This window comes from Chiloscyllium plagiosum, unplaced genomic scaffold, assembly GCF_037043375.1.
Source record: "Chiloscyllium plagiosum isolate Xiang-an unplaced genomic scaffold, Cpla_swu_hap1 HiC_scaffold_7, whole genome shotgun sequence".
Classification (NCBI taxonomy): Eukaryota; Metazoa; Chordata; class Chondrichthyes; order Orectolobiformes; family Hemiscylliidae; genus Chiloscyllium; species Chiloscyllium plagiosum.
In genome coordinates, this window is record NW_028270145.1 from 25393255 (window position 1) to 25413379 (window position 20125).

General features: G+C 45.1%; 1 protein-coding gene across 1 annotated transcript in view; it reads right to left on the minus strand.

Annotated features, from left to right (window-relative positions):
* The window catches only part of LOC122551992 (carboxypeptidase O-like), a 46601-nt gene that overhangs the window by 17545 nt on the left and 8931 nt on the right, over nucleotides 1-20125 (minus strand). The window contains exons 3-8 of the mRNA XM_043694554.2: nucleotides 17689-17813; nucleotides 7624-7729; nucleotides 7432-7533; nucleotides 4336-4440; nucleotides 358-468; nucleotides 138-228 (exon numbers count right to left, since the gene is read on the minus strand). Of these exons, the coding sequence (XP_043550489.2) occupies nucleotides 138-228; nucleotides 358-468; nucleotides 4336-4440; nucleotides 7432-7533; nucleotides 7624-7729; nucleotides 17689-17813 (640 nt within the window). The remainder of the gene's footprint in view (nucleotides 1-137; nucleotides 229-357; nucleotides 469-4335; nucleotides 4441-7431; nucleotides 7534-7623; nucleotides 7730-17688; nucleotides 17814-20125) is intronic.

Sequence of the window (20125 nt, forward strand, 5' to 3'; positions counted from 1 at the left end):
TTCCACACTGTGATCTACAATAGTAGCAAGGTCAACAGATTGATGGGAAGACAGGAACCAATAGAGGGAGAGGATGGCTGATTCCTAAATAAAGAATAATGTAAATGCAAAAGAGAAGATTTGAGAACACTACTTACTGCACCAATGTGAATCAAAATTCCTGTTGAGATCAGTTCCAAAGCAAGAGCTGATGTCACATGGAGACATGGATTTTCTCCATAAACGATCCTAGAAATCGAGAAGGATTTTAGACTTAGTGTAGAATGATGAACTACACTGAGGCAAGTTTCACAGATTTGCAGGTAGGAATTGTGTTTCAGTAGGCGTTACATAATTACAATTTGGGTTTGTACTTACTGTTGTCCAGGAGTAAATGTAACCATCAATATTCAGAACTGGCAGAACATAGAAGTCAATATGTTGGAGGAAACGATCTTTTTGAGGGTCTGCAGTGTATGTCTCTAGTATCTGGCACATACGCACACAAAGTGAGATTATAGAAAGAGAAGATTAGAAGTATTTGATGGAGCTTTATTCAAGGAGCCTCATCCTGACTGTAAGCAGTACTGTTGATTAGTGTTTGTTGTCTAGGCCGGACCCAATTCCTGATGAAGGGCTTTTGTCCAAAATGTCGATTTTCCTGCTCCTCGGATGCTGTCTGACCTGCTGTGCTTTTCCAGCACCACTCTGATCTAAACTCTGGTTTGCAGTCCTCACTTTTGCCCAGGAGTTTATATGCGTGCCAATGAAATGCAACCACAGGCACCAATGCTAATGATTAAATTATTATTGTTATAGACAGAAAACTGAGTGGGAGGGTGAGGCAGATGCAGAGGTGCTTCAGTATGATTTAGGCAAGTTGAATGAGTAGGCAAATGCATAGCAAATTAATACAATGTGGGTTGATGTGATGTTATCCACTTTGGTAGCAAAAACAGGAAGACAGACTTTTATCGGAATGGTGGTAGATTGGGAAAGGGGGATGTGCAATGAGATCTGGGAGTCCTTATACACCAGTCATTGAAAGTAAGCATGAACTGCATCAGGCAGTGAAGAAGGCAAACAGTAAGGTGGCCTTTGTAGCTAGAAGATTCGAGTACACCAACAGGGATGCCTTGCTGCAGTTGTACAGGCCCTTAACCACAACTGGAGGATTGCGTGCAGTTTTGGTCTCTTTATATGAGGAAGGATGTTCTGACCATGGAGAGAATGTGATGAAGGTTTTCCAGACCAATTCCTGGGTTGAAAAGACTAACATATGAAGAGACAGTTGAACGGTTAGGACTATATTCAGTGGAGTTTCAAAGAATAAAGGGGGATCTCATAGGCCCCTATAGAATTCTAACAGGACTAAGCAGAGTAAATTCAGGAAGGGTATTCCTGATGATTGGGAAGTCCAGAGCCAGTGATTATAGGCTAGAAAGGCTGTTACACCTCATTGAACAGGGGTTAATTCTTTATGGGGCTTCTAATATCGATAGTGAAGACCTTGTGACACAGTGGATAGCATCCCTGACTGAGTGAGAAACTTCAGGTGTAAGTTCCTTCTCTGGGACTTGCTGCTCAGTAAAGTGTATTCGGAGCACATCTGAGAAAAGGCAGACCTGCTTGTCAATCTGTAAATCCTTGCAATTTGCCTGTGATGGGTAGTTACAGTAGCACAGACTCCTGATCAGCCACCCTGGATGTGGAATAATGCCTCTCAAACTGAAGCCTCTGCAGGTAGATAGGAGGCCTGTTCCAGGAAAGATCTAGTCATGGGTACAGAGGTAAGCACATGCTTTGTTTACCTTGTATATCACTGAGAGATGGTGAAAGCTCCTAAACTCTATATAGATAATAGAGTTCAAAAGGGAAAACTGTCAGATCAATGATTGCTGGCTTTATGGGGCAGTGGAGTTGCAACTGGAGGGAGGGTCCACACTACAATATTTGCAGATCAGCAAATGACAAATCCCAGCTTCAATATTTTGCACTTTAATCTGCCATGCATTAAATCCTGAGACAAAGGTCAGATTCCAAGAGGTAAATGCCATTAATGTTAATAATGTGTTGTCAAAAATGATCCAAATTCTAGGCCATTCAGTTCTGTCCTCCCTGAGCTTCGACCAGCAGCTCTCTATACTAACTTTCCTTATTATGATATGACTGGATATAATTATATTTGTTGTTAGCTCAACTGGCTTGAACTATCTTGGACTCTCAGCGTTAATCTCAAATGCTATTTATCTTGAGGTCTCTGAGCAATGCCTTTTTATTGGAAATAAACTGCTTTCTCTGCATGATCTGATATTATCTGTGACTTTGTATATTCTTTTGCAAAGCAGCTGCCATAAAAAAAACACTGTCACCATTATTCTGTATTATCTGTAAAGTCAGTTCATTATCTGCTCATTGATAATACCCAGGACAGATTTTCCATGGAGTGGCAATCTCCTGCAGACTTTATCACTCTAGCCCTTCTTTTTAAAGAAAGAAGGAAGGCCTGCATTCCTCAGAGGAGATTCTGCTCGGAGTAGAGCAGGGGTCTCTCAGTAATGCGGAGCCATACTTCCATTCCAACAGTTCACTTGTAGCATAGAACTGTCAGAGGAAGACAAGCCACATCCCCTTTTCACAGCCATCAGCTGCTATGTTGTGAAATGTGAATGTACACATTGACATCTGTAGTCAAGCCACCAGTACTAGAGGTTTGTGTGATGTTAGGGTGCTGGGAGGGTTGGTTGCCAGGTGGGCAGGATGTAAAAGGGTGAAAGCAAATGTTTAGGGCAGGTCGGGGTGTGGAGGAGAAATCAGGTCCAACAAGGGCTAAGGATGGGTAATGGGTCTGGAGGGTTTGGGTTCAGCACTGACAAGGGACAAGCTAGGTCTGTGGGGGAGAAGGGACAGGTCAACAGCAGAGGCAAGGGGGTTTTAAAAACCATGCACTTATCTGCTCCTGTGCTGTGAGCTCTCTGACACATGCTCCTCCACGTCAGCAAAGGCAGTAGCTGTGCAGATCCACTGCTGTGTCAGACAGCACTGTAGGTTTCTTTCTCCTTCCTCCTTTTTAAAGTGCCGTTATTTTGATCTTTTTCTCCCCAAATTTCCAAAACAATGGAACACCATATAAAACAGTAATTGCTGCTCCTGGAATTGGAGGAAATCACCTCTACCACCTAAAATACCTCAAAAAGGAGGAGCTCGCACAGCCACAATTTGTTCCCATCCTCCATCTTGGATTATACAAAATCCTCTTGTGACAATACTACAGCTTTAAAAGATGCATTTTGTCCTGAGTTTTTTACATGAAGAAAGGTTAAGACAGAGGTGAATAATGGTATGCTCAAAGCCAATAAAGTAAGCATCTTCTGAAGCCCTGGGTTTTCCTTTCAAGTTGGAACAATAGATGCAGCCTGAATGGGTGGGATCAAACTCCCACAGAATGAGAGTTTTTAGTTTTATCTTTTTGCAGTTACCGGGGTTTTGAAAGTGGATGTGGAAGCTTTTATTCCTCTCTCTGTTACAGCTAAAAACTGGGGTTCTCTTCCTGTTGCTAGAATGACAATGGAGACTAGCCATTTTCCTGAATTTAAAAATGTGTTGCTAGAAAAGTGCAGCAGGTCAGGCAGCATCCAAGGAGCAGGAGAATCAAAGTTTCGAGCATAAGCCCTTCTTCAGGGCTGATTTTCAGCTCTGATCTCCAGCATCTGCAGTCCTCACATTTTCCTGAATTTTTCTTTGCCAAGGGCTTAACTATGGGATGTTACTATACTGAAGTAATTACTTAGTAGTAGCTAATATATATATATATATATATTATTTTGTTAAGCATTTTGACAGAGTTACAGTGAAGCCAATTCTTTTACTTATATTTTCTCTGTATTTTAATTACAGTGCAAAAATAAACTGTGTTTTGCTTAAGGTTGAGTGGTTTGAGCAATCGAATTGCAGCTGGAATGCAATGCCTTACACTTACTTTTAAAATAATAAAAAGTTAAGGTTCAGGCTATCTTCTTAATATATTTTGAGGCGATTTGGTCTGGTCCATAACAAAGTGTTCATCTCAATACTTGTTATATGTGTTGAGAGTTCCTGCCTCTGCCGCACTTATAGGCAGTGAGTTCCAGACACCTGCCGCCCTCTGGACGAAAAAACATTTCCTCAAATCTCCTCTAAGCCTCTTGCATCTTACCTTAAAGGTGTACCCTCTGGTTATTAAAGCATCCAGTAAGGGGGAAGGTTTCTCCTGATCTGCCCTGTTTATTCCCTTCCCCCACCTCCTCTCTTCCAACCCCGCTCCCTGGCCCACCCATTCAGTCTCCTGTTGCAGATCTCCAGTAAGGGGACACTCACCTCCTTCACAAACCACTGGCAGAAAGCAGGAGCAATCCACTCCCTGGCATGAATTCCGCAATCCATCCAGATAATCTTCTTGGGTTTATCGGATTTTTTACTGATCTGCAAACAAAACAAATGGAAGATGAAGGGGCCATTGGTTCTGATGTTGTATTTGTGTGGGGTAATTGGGATCACAGCATCTTGCAGGAGGAAGAATGATGTGTAGCAATGGCTCTGGTGCCAGTGCGATAGAATGACAGGCATTTGCCAGCTGGAAATTTCCAGTGTCCACTCAGAGACCAATATATTGGCTGGAGGAACCATTGTAGAGGACATAAATAACCTTGTTACAAACTTTAGGTTTCCTGCTTGGATGATATCTATTGTCTTAATAACATCTTAAAATGTATACAACACATGTCTGTCATTCGCTGCAGTACAGCAGACCAAGACTATTTATATCTAATGGGTTCAGACAATCAAAGAGCTCCATTTGTGACCCAGTGATGTTCTGAAAGGTAATCTTCACCCCAAGGTACTAACTTCAAAGCACGTCCCTTCCAAATCCCAATCATTCCCAATTCAACTGGTATCTTTTGGAAATACAATTCTACCATTCCAGTGACCAGGGTTGAAGTGAATCCCAAGATCTTGATATGAAAGTTTCCTTTTCTCAAAGGTGTGAGTAGGAGAGATGTTGTCACATTATTTTTGACTTCCTGAGATTTGAGTTTCAAATCCAGTTATAGTCTAGAGGAACAAAGATCAAATTTCTCTGCAGGATGTTTAACGCCAACTAACTGAGCTCAGATAGACATGATAAGTGTATTCTCACATGCAGTATCAACTATTCATCTCAATTATACAACATTGTACTTGGCAAAAGTACCCTAAGTAATTGGGAAGCTGACTGAGATGATCCGGGGTAGAACATATGGGGAAGTATTGTCACATTGATTGTAAAAAGGTTGGTGGGGAAAATGAGGACGGCAGATGCTGGAATTCAGAGTCAAAATGTATGGCGCTGGAAAAGCACAGCAGGCCAGGCAGCATCCGAAGAGCAGGAGAATTGATGTTTCGAGCAAAAGCCCATCACCAGAATTGTAGTGGGGGGGGGAGGGAATGGGGCTGAGAGATTAATAGGAGGGTGGAAGGTGGGCGTTGGGAGTGTGGGGTAGCTGGGGAGGCGATAGGTAAATGTAGGTGAGAGGGGGTGATGGTGATAGGTCGGAGCAGAGGGTGGAGCAGATAGGTAGGAATGAAGATGGGGAGGTAGGACAGGTCCAGACGGCAGTGCTGAGCTGGCAGGTTGGAATTGGGATGAGGTGGGGGGGAGGGGAGATGAGGAAACTAGTGAAGTTGACATTGATCCCGTGTGGTTGGAGGATCCCAAGGTAAAAGGTGAGGCGTTCTTCCTCCAGGCGTTGGGTAGCTTGGATTTGGCGGTGGAAGAGACCCAGGATTTGCAAGTCCTTGGTGGCGTGGGAGGGGGAGTTGAAGTGGTCGGCCACAGGGCAATGGGGATGTTTGGTACGTGTGTCCCAGAGATTTCCCTGAAATGTTCCGCAAGTTGGTGTCCTGTCTCCCCAGTGTAGAGGAGACCACATCAAGAGCAACTGACACAGTAGATGACATGCTTGGATAAGCAGGAGAATCTCTGCCAGATGTGAAAGAATCCTTTGGAGCCTTGGATGGAGGTGAGGGGTGGGGGAGGGGGAGGTGTGGGTGCAGGTTTTACACATTTTGCAGTGGCAAGGAAAGGTGCCAAGAATGCAGGTTGGGTTGATGGGGGGGTGGGGTGGGGTGGGGAGGAGGTTTGGATCTAAACAAGGGAGTCATGGAGGGAATGGTCTCTGCAGAATGCCAGTAGGGGTGGGGAGGGAATACAGCACATCATCCTCCACCATTTCCGCCACCTACAATCAGACCCCACCACCAGAGATACATTTCCCTCCCCTCTCCCATTAACATTTCGCAGACACCATTCCCTCCGTAATCCTCCAACTCGACACCACTCTCTTGATTTGTCCTACTTGTTCATCTTCTTTCCCTCCTATCTGCTCCACCCCCTCGACCTAACACCATCACCCCCTCACCTATCACTTTCCCAGCTACCTCAATTCCATCCCCATCTCCACACTCCTACGTATGTCTCAGCTGGATTAGTGGTGCTGGAAGACCACATCCATCCATCAAAGTTTTACTTGCACATCCACCAATATTGTTTATTGTATCCGTTGCTCCCGATGCAGTCTCCTCTACATTGGGGAGACTGGATGCCTCCTAGCAGAGCGCTTTAGGGAACATCTCTGGGACACCCGCACCAATCAGTCACACTGCCCTGTGGCCCAACATTTCAACTCCCCCTCCCACTCTGCTGAGGACATGGAGGTTCTAGGCCTCCTTCACCACCGCTCCCTCACCACCTGATGCCTGGAGGAAGAATGCCTCATCTTCCGCCTCGGAACATTTCAACCCCAGGACATCAATGTGGACTTCAACAGTTTCCTCATGTCCCCTTCCCCCACCTCACCCCAGTTGCAAACTTCCAGCTCAGCACTGTCCACATGACTTGTCCTACCTGCCTATCTTCTTTTCCACCTATCCACTCCACCCTCCTCCCTGACCTATCACCTTCATCCCCTCCCCCACTCACCTATTGTACTCTATGTTACTTTCTCCCCACCCCCAGCCTCCTCTCATTTATCTCTCCACCCTTCAGGCACTCTGCCTGTATTCCTGATGAAGGGCTTTTGCCCGAAACGTCGATTTTACTGCTCCTCGGATGCTGCCTAAACTGCTGTGCCAGCACCACTCTAATCCAGAATCTGGTTTCCAGCATCTGCAGTCATTGGTTTTACCTATGTATGTCTCAGCTGCCTTCCCCCCTTCACATTCCTGATGAAGGGCTTAGGCCTGAAACTCTCCTGCTCCTCGGATACTGCCTGACCGGCTGTTCTTTGCCAGCGTCACCCTTTCGACAAGGTTGGTGGGGACTGAGCTGCTGTCTGGTGAAGTCCATTGATGGGACAATATATTGGTCAGGGAGCTTAATTCTGAACCAGTAATAAAATAGAAGAAGAACACTTGAGTACAACACTCACTGAATACCTTTAGATAATACATTGGCCGTTTCTGGTAGGTTATCCCCAGTAGATGCTGTGACACCAGCTCCTTATAGTTTTCCTTCATTTGTTCCATCCACTGGTAGATCTGAGTGTTTGAGAACAAAACAGTGAAGGATGTTTTGAAGTGTGAAATGGAAAAAGATTTAATTCACTTCTCCTCTTAGGTAAGACTTACCTCTTCCATTGGGTGATACTTAGTGTAGCTGTGTACATTGAAAGGCTGCTTATCCTCACTCTGTATTTGACTGTCCAGGAGATCTTGAACATTTTGTGTCAAAACACTGTTAAATGAGAGTGAGACACAATGGTATAAAATATAATGGGAAAGGATGGCAGGGCTGACATATGAAGAGAGACTGGTTTGGTTGGCATTATATTCACTCGTGTTTAGGAGAATGAGGATGATCTCCTAAAAACCTATAAAATTCTAACAGGACTAGAAAAGATAACCGCAAGATGTGTGTTCCTGTTAACAAGGAATCCGGGGGGGGGGGATTCAAGATGGCGGCGACCCAGCAAGTCTGAGTCTGTAGTACTCTGCCCAAGACTCAGGCAGAGTGGGGTACCCACCTCCACCACACCCTCTAAACCATTTAAAATAACTCTTACCCAGCATATTTCGTCATTTGAACAGTTTGGTGCGGTGCTTAAAATGACTAAAGGTAAAAATGACTAAAGGTAAAAATGCCCGCAGCTCGCAACAGGCGGGGACCCCTCCCCCACCCCCTCCCGCAGCAGGCAGAGACGTCCACGGCCGCCTCAGGGGACTTACCTGCAGAGGCAAGCCTGGTCTCCGGGATCAACAAGCTGCAGGAGAGGATCGATGCCTTTATTGAGGAATCCAGGAGCAGGTGTGAGTCACTCTCAGTTGTGCTGCAAAAGCACGACCAAGAAATTGAAAAACTTGAACATCGTGTTGGAGGGGCAGAGCTAAAGGCCACAACCTCGGAGACTGCCGCTGAATCGGCCGTGGGCTGGGTCCGGACTCTCGAACAGCGAGTCCGGACCTTGGAGGAGCACATCAACGACCTTGACAATCGGGGTCGTCGAAAAAATATTCGGTTGCTGGGCCTTCCCAAACGAGAAGAGGAAGGCCAGCTGGCAGTTTTTTTGGAGCAATGGCTCCCTGAAATGTTAAAGTTAGAGTCCAGACCAGGCCAGGTGCGGGTAGAGTGAGCCCACCGGGTTGCTATACGCAGACCCGGGTCAGACCAACACCCCCGCCCGATCTGTTCCGGCTCCAATGCTATAGAGAGAAACAGATGCTCCTGGAAGCCTCTAGAATCCTGGGGAAGGATCCCCAGGCCATGGTGTACAAGGGCTGTAGGATTATGCTACTCCAGGATTTTTCTCCAGCCGTGGTTCGCAAGAGGAGGGCATTCGATGAGGCAAAGAAGCGTCTGAGAGACTTAAACATCCAATATTCCTTGTGTTACCCAGCAACGCTGCGCCTCAGCCATGAAAGATCCATTTATAACTTCGGATCACTGGAGAAAGCTAAAGAATTTTTGGACTCTCTTAAATAGACTGGAAGAATTAAACCATATGGCTAATGATGCTATTTTGCACCCCCTCCCCCAGTTTACCTTTTCTTTCTCTTTTCATCCCATTTATTGTTTAATATCATCTCCTGGGGGGTAGGGAGCGGGGCTTATTTGTTATCCATTATGTGATTTTCTCTTTTTTGACAGGCTGGGCGGCTTAGCTGATCCATTGGTGGGGGGGGGGGGGGGGGTGCGGGGGGAAGGCCTTTGCTCTGTCCTACCTCAATTTTTTTTAGAACATGTTTTTTTTTTCTTCTGTTATTATACTTAATTATCTATTACTTGCTGGGATTGTAACTTTGTAGTTTTATATGTTTATACTTTGTATTATCTTTACTAAACGCATTCAAGTGTTGGTGTGGGTGTGGGGCACTGACTTTTAACTTTGGTTTCATAGTACACTTGAATTTGTTTATTCTATTATGTGGTGCCTGGGTCGAGGGCAGGGCGCTGGTTGGGAGAGGATACGGTGGGTCTATTGACAGGTAGTGATGCCCCATGGGAACAAGGGGGAAAATCTCCTTTTAAATGTGTTTTATATTTTTCTTATTTAGAAATAGTTTTTAACTATATTGGTGTTAATGTATTAAAGAATTTCTACTTTTGTGAATTTTCTACGGTCTATGCTCGGGGTTTTTTGGGTGGGGTTCCTCCTCCCTGGGGTCTCGGACTTGCCTGGACGATCAGGATTAGTCATTTGATTAGGTGGTGCACCTGGAACGTTAAGGGGAGTAATTCACCAATCAAAAGGAAGAAAATATTATCAAACCTCAAAAAAGAAAGGGGTGATATCGCTCTCTTACAGGAGACACACCTACTGGATAAAGAGCACTTAAAATTACAACAAGGAGGATTCGACCAGGCCTTCTTTTAATCTTTTAGTTCAAAAAGTAGGGGAGTAGTCACTATCATTCAGAAGAACCTTCCTTTCAAAATCTTAAGTCAGATAAAAGATGAATCTGGATTGTATATACTGATCAAAGCCCTCATAAATGGAGAGGAGTATGGAATTTTGAATCTTTATTGTCCCCCAGCACACCCCTTCAAATTTATAATGGAAGCGTTCTTCAAACTGATGACTTTTGGGGCTCGTCACACAATTATAGGAGGAGATTTTATTTGTACTATGGACCCAGAGATAGAAGAGTACCCAAGGGTACTGTGGATATATCTCTTTGATCCAGACAATTGGCGGATTTGAATAAGGAGCTAGGGTTGGTAGATGTGTGGAGGTGCCTTCATCCGCAGGGCAAAGACTTTACTTTTTACTCTAACCTACATAAGTGTCATACTAGAATTGATATGTTTTTTGCTCCCTCGACCTTTTTGAACTCCATATTATCCTGCAAACTAGGTAATATAATAATCTCTGATCATGCCGCAGTGTATATGGAAGTTAAGATTATGGATGATGAGACAAGCCCCCAACATTAGTGTATGGATTCCTTTTTAATGAAGGATAGCAAATTCGTAAAATATTCCTCTCAAGAATCCAAAACCTTTTTGGAAATTAACTCAGGTATGGCCAGTAACCCGTCGGTGATGTGGGAGACCATTAAGGCTTATGCACGAGGTCTCATTATTTCATACTCGGCGACACAGGAAAAACAAAAGGGAGAACAACAGCGTCTACTCGAGGCTTGCTTGAAGGCAGTTGAGACAGCGTGTGTTGATAGGCCCTCTATTGCTAAGTTACAAAGGATTACAGCCCTTAGGACAGCCTTGAATACCGTACTTACCAAACAGTAAAGAGGGAAATATTATTTGCAAAGCAAAGACTATATGAATACGGCGATAAGCCTGGTAGATGCCTAGCATATCTCGCAAGGAGAAAAAAGGCCCCTCAAGCTATCATGTTCATTAGGGAAAGTGCTGGTACTTTGACTCATGACCGCAAAAGGATCAATACAGCCTTCAGAAAGTTTTATTCTGATCTGTATAAATCACAGGATTGTGAAGACAGAGCTAAGAAGATGGAGTCCTTTTTTAAAAGCCTGGCCTTTCCAGAATTAACCCCGGAACAGGTGTCGATCCTGAATACTCCCCTGACAACCCAGGAAGTACTTGATGCAATCAGGCAGCTTCAGAGCAGCAAAGCACCTGGTCCAGATGGACTCCAGGCTGAATTCTACAAAGAGTTTATAGGGGTACTGGCTGGTCCACTTATAGACACGTATAATTATTCATATAGTCAGGGCTGCCTCCCGCCTTCGATGAGAGAAGCAAATATTTCTCTCATTCTTAAAAAAGGAAAGGCCCCAGAAGATTGCGCATCATACAGACCAATATCTTTGCTAAATGTAGATTTTTACATTCTTTCTAAAACATTAGCATTAAGGCTGGAGAGGGTTTTACCATACATCATAAAAGAGGGTTTATCAAGGGCCGTAGATCATCTAATAATATTAGAAGGGTTTTGAATGTGATTCAAGTCTGTCATCAGGAAAGAATACCAGGAATAGTAGTCTCTTTAGATGCGGAGAAGGCATTCCATTGGGTTGAATGGTCGTATCTGTTTTACACACTGGAAAAGTTCTGTGTCGGAACGGTATTCTCTAAATCGGTCTCAATATTGTACAATGACCCCAAAGCAGCCGTGATTACTAATGGTTTAGGCTCGGATAGCTTCAGTGTGGGTAGGGGCTGTCGTCAGGGATGTCCTCACTCACCATTATTATTCACGCTAATAATTGAACCACTAGTGGAAGCTATATGGGCCGCTTCTAATATAATGGCTCCGAGGGTTGGTTTGGGTAAACATAAAATTACCCTTTATACAGACGATGTTCTCTTTTTTCTTAGTAATCCTTTGATGTCCGTGCCCAGCCTGATCCAAGTAATCAATTTATTTAGTGCATTCTCAGGTTACGAAATCAATTTCACAAAATCGGAGGCCATGCCGATGGGTGGTCTCGCTAGTATGTCCAATTTATCGGACGGGTCTTGCTTTCCCTTTTGGTGGTCTCTGGAGGGTTTTTTCTATTTAGGTATTTTTAACACCCCAGTATTTGGTCAGCTGTACAAAGCCAATTTTGTGCACCTATTAGAGAGGATAAGGCAGGACTTTCAACGCTGGGGGGATCTCCCGATATCTTGGTTAGGCAGAATAGCTGTAATTAAAATGAATATTTTGCCTCGTCTCTTATACCCTGTGAGAATGCTCCCTGTGATGTTGCAGAGGCTGGCCTTGTGTAAACTATACGGTTGGTTCTTTCATTTGGAGTCATAGACGGCCCCGTATTAAGTTAAAGAAACTGCAGCTTCCACAAGCAAGGGGAGGACTGGATTTTCCAAACTTTAGGAAGTATCAGCTGAGTTCTCTATTAAGCTACGTAGCTGACTGGGTCTCATGTGACCCGCAATCAATCTGGCTGGACATTGAGGCTTCTCAAGCAAAGTGTCCCCTCATTAATCTCTTATTTTTAGATAAGATGAAAGTTATTATGGACCATTGTAAACACCCTATTGTATTAAATACAATTAAAGTCTGGAAGATAATGTGTCAAGACGAGGGTAATTCACAAAAAAACCTCTCCTTATACTTCTATAGTGGGAGCATGGGATTTTCAACCGGGGCACACAGACGCTACATTTAAAACCTGGAGGTCCAGGGGTATTTCTTGCTTAGGGGATCTGTTCGATGGGGAGGTTATGATGTCTTTTCAACAGCTGCACCAGAAATTTGGACTGCCGAATAGAAACCTTTTTCAATATTTCCAAATTCGAGATTATATACAGAATAAGACCACATTATTAGATAGCTCTTATAAATTGTATAGGGAAAGAAGAGTGTTATGGCCAATGGGTCCACCCTTGGTCAGCACTCTCTATCACTCATTACAAAATGAAGTATCGAAAGATATGGAACAATTGTTTAAAACATGGAATCAGGAGTTGGGGTTGGAAATCCCTTCAGAAATGTGGGATGACATCTGGGATAATGCCAGAAAGAACTCCATTTGTAATAGAACCCAAGCTATTCAATTAAAGATACTCCATAGGACTCATATAGCACTGGAACAACTGGCAAAATTTAGGGCAGGAGCATCTCCAATGTGTCCTAAATGTAAAATAGAAGTGGGCACTCTCACACGCTGCTTATGGACATGTCATAAGATCCGCAAATACTGGATCAGAATAACAAATGTGCTAACAGAAATCTTGGGAGCAGAAATTGGAGTAGGTCCAGTATCTCTTCTCCTGGGCTTCTCGAACCTGCCCTCCCTGGATGTGCCTGGGAGGAAATTATTTTCCATTCTCTCCTTTTATGCAAGGAAAAATATCTTAGTAAATTGGGTAGCTGAGGGCCCTCCAGGACTTTCGAATTGGCACAGGTTAATCATGGAATGTATTACCCTTGACTTCCTTACAAATATGGTGCACCAAAAAACTGAATTATTCTATAAAATATGGCAGCCCTTCCTGAGCTATATCGATACAGATATTTCGACTATATTATCAAGGGCTTTTATCTAGTTGTGGTTGTGGTTCTGGCTGGTCCGGGGCCCCCCGAGAGGAGGAATCCTGTATGAATACAGGTTTTATTATGACTTGATGTTAATTCATTCTGAGCATGTACTTCATTATTTAATTACTATGTTTTTTTGAGTAATGTAAGATATTTTATTATATGCTTTGCTTCTTTGTAGATTAGATTAGTACTTGTTGAGTTTTCTTCTTTTTTTGTTTATTGTGTTTTGGTTATCATTTATTTAATATTTAATTGTATATTAGTGTTTATATTTGTTTGCGTTATTTTGTAAGTTTGTAAAAAAATGTTTAAAAAATTTCCTTTTTCTTCAATAAAAATATCTATTAAAAAAACAAGGAATCCAGAACCTAGGGATGTGGGATCACTGGTTAAACCAGCAATTACTGCCCATCCCTCACTGTTCACAGGGAGGTGGGGGTAAGCTGCCTTCTTAGATTCCTGTAGTCCATGTGGTGCAGGTACAGCCACAATGCCATTAGGGAGGGAATTCTAGGATTGTTACCAGACTATCAGGATGGTGCATGGCTCAGAGGGGAGCTCACAGGTGGTAGTGCTTCCATACATCTCCTGCCCTTGTCCTTCAAGATGATAAAGGCTACAGGATTGAAAGGTGTTGTCAATGGAGTCTTGGTGAGTGATGCAGTGTGGTTTGGAGAGGTACTCAGTGCTGCCCACTGTGCATCTGTGGTGGAGAGCCTTGATGTCGAAGGTGTTAGATGTGCTCCCTAACAAGCAAGCTGCTTTGTCCTGGATGGTGTCAAGCTTCTTGAGTGTTGTTGGGGCTGCACTCATTCAGGCAAGTGGGGAGGATTCTATCACACTCCTGACTTGTGCCTTGTAGATAGTTTTGGGGAGTCAAGAGGTAAATAAGTCACAACAGAATTCCTAATCTCTGCTCTGGTCTTGTAAGCCACACTATATATATGTCATCCAGTTCAGTTTCTGGTCCATGGTAATGTCCAAGATGCTGATAGTGTGGGATTTAGTATTGGTAATGGCACTGCATGTCAAGGTGTGATGGTTAAATTCTCTCCTGTGAGAGATAGTTTTTGTATGCTCCAAATGTAATTTACCAAGCCCAAGTTGACAGCCCTAGTTATCTGCCCAACCTAAGTGTTGTCAAGATCTTGCTACATAAAGTTAAAAATCACGCAACACCAGGTTATAGTCCAACAGGTTTAATTGGAAGCACACTAGTGTGCTTCCAATTAAACCTGTTGGACTACAACCTGGTGTTGTGTGATTTTTAACTTTGTACACCCCAGTCCAACACCGGCATCTCCAAATCATTGCTGCAAAAAGACATGGACCACTTTTGTATCAATGTTGTCACAAATGATGCTGACATTGTGTAATCATCTGTAAATACCTCTACCTCTGACCTTCTGAAGGAGGGAAGTTCATTCAGGAAGTTGGACTATCACCTAATTGGGTCTGGGGCAATCCCCTGAGGAACTTGATACTACATTTGGTTAAATGCTGCCATCCTGTCAAGGGCAATCATTGTCACTTCACCTCATCTTTCAGCTTGTGTTCATCTTTTACTGTCCAAATATGTAAAAATATCATGGGCTGAGTGGCTCTGGCAGAACTCAAGCTGTGTGTCAGTTAGCAGGTTGGTACTGAGTAAGTGCACTGTCAACACCTTGTACCACTTTGTGGATGGTCAAGGATCCTGTTTATTTTGGAGAGGACATAGATGGGGAATATTCCAAACTGGTTGAAGACTAGCATCTGTGATGCTGTGGTCCTCAGGAGGCAACTGAAATGAAACATCTCAATATTTCTAACTGAGGATGAATACATGAAGATGAGTCCCCCCTCGGGCGTCTGTCTGTGTGGAGTTTGCACGTTCTCCCTGTGTCTGCGTGGGTTTCTTCTGGGTGCTCTGGTTTCCTCCCTCAGTACAAAGGGAGGTTGGTAGATTGCCTATGGGAAATTACCCCATAGTGTTCAGGGATCTGTAGGTTTGGTGGGTTAGCTGTGGGAAATGCAGGGTTACAGGGACGGAGTGGGTCTAGGTGGGCTGCTCTTTGGAGGGTTATTGTGCACATCATGGGCCAAATGACCTGCTTCTACGTTGTAGAGATTCTGTGAAGATCAAATTCTCTTGCCTTACCTTTTACACTGATGTGAAGGGCTTGCCCATTGTTGAAGGTGAGCAAATTTGTGAAGCCAGCACCTCAGCTTAGTTGTTTAACTTACCACTACCAATCGTGATATGGTAGGACTGCAGAGCTTAGCTTCGATTTTCCGGTTGTGAGATCATTTAGCCTAATGGTAATGTTACAGTGGTAATGCTGGATTGTGAATTTGCACATTGCAGATGAATACAATTCTGCTGCTGCAAATGGCTCACCCTTCCTCACGAATACTCAGTTTTGAGTTGCTGAATCTGTTTGCAACCTATTTAGCATGGTGATAGTGCCACACAACACAGTGGAGGGTTTTTTTTGATATGAAGATGGAATTTTGTCTCTACAGTTACTGTGCACTGAGTACTCCTATCAGTGCTGCCTTGGATAAATATATACCTGAAACAAGCAGATGAGTGGAATGAAGTATGTTCTTCCTTCTTGTTGATTCTCTCTCTAGCCGCAGCAGAGCCAGTTTAGCATTTATGTCCTTCAGGACTCACCTAGCTCAGTCAGTAATAGTGCTACCAAGCCAATGAACGATGAAAATTGAAATCTCCTATCCAGAGCATATTCTGTGCCCTTGACACCCTCAGTGCTTCCTCCAAATGTTGTTCAACATGGAGGTGAAATGATGAGGGGCAGACGGTGACAGGTACTAATCAAAAGGAGGTTTCCTTGCCCATGTTTGACTTGATGCCATAAGATCTAATGGAATCTGGAATCGATGTTGACGTTTCCCTGAGAAACTTCCTTTTGACTGTGTATCACTGTGTCGCCAGCTCTGCTGGACCACTCCTGTTGGTGGGACAGGACATATCCAGTGATGGTGCTGGTGATACCTAGGACATTTTCTGCAAGGTATGATTCTGTGAGTATGACGATGTCAGGCTCTCGCTAGACTCGTCTGTGGGACTGATCTCCCAATTTTGGCTTGAATGCCATATGTTAGCAAGGAGGACTTTGTTGTGCTGAGTGTGCCATTGAATTTTTTTGCAAAGGTCCATCCATCTTCATTCTGATTGTCTCTTCTGTAGCAGTTTGGCACAAATTGAATTGCTTTCTATGGCACTTCAATAGGTAATTAAGAGTCAACCAAATTGCTGTGGCTCTGGAGTCATATTTAGGCCAGACCAGTTAAGGAGGGTAAAATTGCTTCCCCAAAGGGCTTTAGTGAACTAGTTGGGTTATCATGATAATCAATTCATGGTCTCCATTACTGAGATTAGCTTTAGATTAATTCATTCTATTTAAATTCCATCAGTCACTATGGTGAGAGCTGAACCTATGTCCCCAGAGCATTTTGCCTGTGGTGGCTCGTCTAGTGAAACTTCCACTACACCAGCCATACCCCCATAAGCATGGCAGCGGGAAAGAAAACTTTACAATCATTTAGATTCTTGATTAGCAAGGGGGTGTAAGGTTCCTGAGTGGGGTAGGTGGGAATAGGGAGTAATCTAATTTGTCGTGATCTTATTGAATGAAGAAGTAGGCTGAAGGAACCGAGAGAGTCCAGCCAAGGTTCACCAGACTGATTCCTGGGATGGCAGGGCTGATGTATGAAGAAAGACTGGATCCACTGGGCTTATACTCACTGGAATTTAGTAGAATGAGAAGGGGGATCTCATAGAAACATATGAAATCCTGATGGGACTGGACAGGCAGGAAGAATGTTCCCAATGTTGCAGCGATTTGGAATTAGGGGTCACAGTCTAAGAATAAGGGTTACGCCATTCAGGACTGAGATGAGGAAGAATTTCTCCACTCAGCGAGTTGTGAACCTGTGGGAATTCTCTAGCATTGAAAGCTGTTCTCTAGCATTGAAAGTTTGTTCGATATATTCAACAGAGAGGTGGGCATGGCCCTTGCAGCTAAAGGGATCAAGGGGTATGGAGAGAAAGCAGGGTGGGATACTGAGATTACAATGATCAGTCATATTCATATTGAATGGCAGAGCAGGCTCGAAGGACCAAATGGCCTATTCCTGCACCTGTTTTCTATGTTTCTACATAAATAGCCTTCATCTGCTCTTAATCTGTATGCTTTTGATCATTCAGAGTTACACCTACTTGTATTGGATGGCCCTTTTCTTCAGTTCACCTCTGACTGTGCCGAGTGCTGAGGCTGGGACCCGAGCGTGAACCTCACCCTGAGGTTGAATTCCCTCCGGGATCTGGGGCCTCCATAAATCGATCTGTGCAAAATATCACAATGTAGATCAGGGGTGGCCAACCCACAGCTCGTGAGTCACACTTCTCTCTGTAACCATAGAGTGCGGCTCACAGAAATCTATCTCCATCTCTGTGGGTCAGAGGGAGAGCTTGGCGGGGAGGAGAGCTGAAAATCCCACTCATGGAGATTGTAGTTGAAACGTGTGGTGCTGGAAAAACACAACAGGCCAGGCAGCATCGAAGGAGCAGGAGAATTGACGTTTCGGGCATAAGCCCTTCTTCAGGAATGAGGCTGGTGTGCCAAGCGGGCTGAGATAAAAAGTAGGGGGGAGGGAATCTGGGGAGGGGCGCTGGGAATACGATAGGTGGAAAGAGGTGAGGGTGAGGGTGATAGGCTGGAGAGGGGGTGGGGACGGAGAGGTTGGGAAGAAGGTTGCAGGTCAAGAGGGCAGTGCTGAATCCAGGGGTTGGGACTGAGATAAGGTGGGGGGGAGGGGAAATGAGGAAGCTGCAGAAATCTACATTCATCCTGTGTGGTTGGAGGGTTCCTAGGCGGAAGATGAGACGCTCTTCCTCCAGGCGAACTCATCTCTGCATACCTCAACACTATCCTGTCCCCCTTAGTCCAAGAACTCCCCACCTACATTCGGGACACCACCCACACCCTCCACCTCCTCCATGATTTTCACTTCCCCGGCCCCTAACACCTTATCTTCACAATGGACATCCAGTCCCTGAACACCTCCATGCCCCATCAAGTAGGCCTCCAAGCCCTCCGCTTCTTCCTCTCCCGCCGACCCAACCAGTACCCTTCTACTGACACCCTCCTTTGACTGACTGAACTGGTCCTCTCTCTTAACAACTTCTTCCAATCCTCCAAACCAAAGGAGTAGCCATGGGCACCCGCATGGGCCCCAGCTATGCCTGCCTCTTGTTGGATATGTGGAACAGTCCATCTTTCGCAGCTACACTGGCACCACCCCCCACCTTTTCCTCCGCTACATCGATAATTGTATTGGTGCTACCTCGTGCTCCCACGGGGAGGTTGAACATTTCATTCACTTTACTAACACCTTCCACCCCGACCTCAAATTTACCTGGACCATCTCAGACTCCTCCCCCCCTTCGTAGACCTCTCCATTTCTATCTCGGGCAACCAACTCAACACAGACATTTACTACAAACCGACTGACTCCCACAGCTACCTATATTACACCTCTTCCCACCCTGCCCCCTGTAAAAACGCTATCCCATATTCCCAATTCCTTCGCCTCCGCTGCATCTGCTCCCAGGAGGACCAATTCCAATACCGAACAACCCAGATGGCCTTCTTCTTCAAAGACCGCAATTTCCCCTCAGACGTGGTTGACGATGCTCTCCACTGCATCTCCTCCACTTCCCGCTCCTCCGCCCTTGAACCCTGCCCCTCCAACCGCCACCAGGACAGAACCCCACTGGTCCTCACCTTCTACCCCACCAACCTCCAGATACATCGTATCATCCTCTGTCATTTCCACCACCTCCAAACAGACCCCACCACCAGGGATATATTTCCCTCCCCTCCCCTATCAGTGTTCCGGAAAGACCACTCCCTCTGTGACTCCCTCGTCAGGTTCACATCCCCCACCAACCCAACCTCCGCTCCTGGCACCTTCCCCTGCAACCGCAAGAAATGCAAAACTTGCGCCCACACCTCCCCCCTCACCTCCCTCCAAGGTCCCAATCGATCCTTCTATATCCGTTGCAAATTCACCTGTACCTCCACACAAATCATTTACTGCATCCACTGCACCCGATGTGGTCTCCTCTACATTGGGGAGACAGGCCGCCTACTTGTGTAACGTTTCAGGGAACACCACTGGGACACCCGCACCAACCAACCCAACTGCCCCGTGGCTGAACACTTTAACTCCACCTCCCACTCCGCCATGGACATGCTGGTCCTTGGCCTCCTCCATCTCCAGACCATGGCAACACGACACCTGGAGAAAGAGCACCTCATCTTCTGCCTAGGGACCGTCCAACCACACGGGATGAATGTAGATTTCTCCAGCTTCCTCATTTCCCCTCCCCCCAACTTATCTCAGTCCCAACCCCCGGATTGAGCACCGCCCTCTTGACCTGCAATCTTCTTCCCAACCTCTCCACCCCCACCCCCTCTCCGGCCTATCACCCTCAGCCTCACCTCCTCCAACCTATTGTATTCCCAACGCCCCTCCCCCAAATTCCCTCCCCCCTACCTTTTATCTCAGCCTGCTTGGCACACCAGCCTCATTCCTGAAGAAGGGCTTATGCCCAAAATGTCGATTCTCCTGCTCCTCGGATGCTGCCTGGC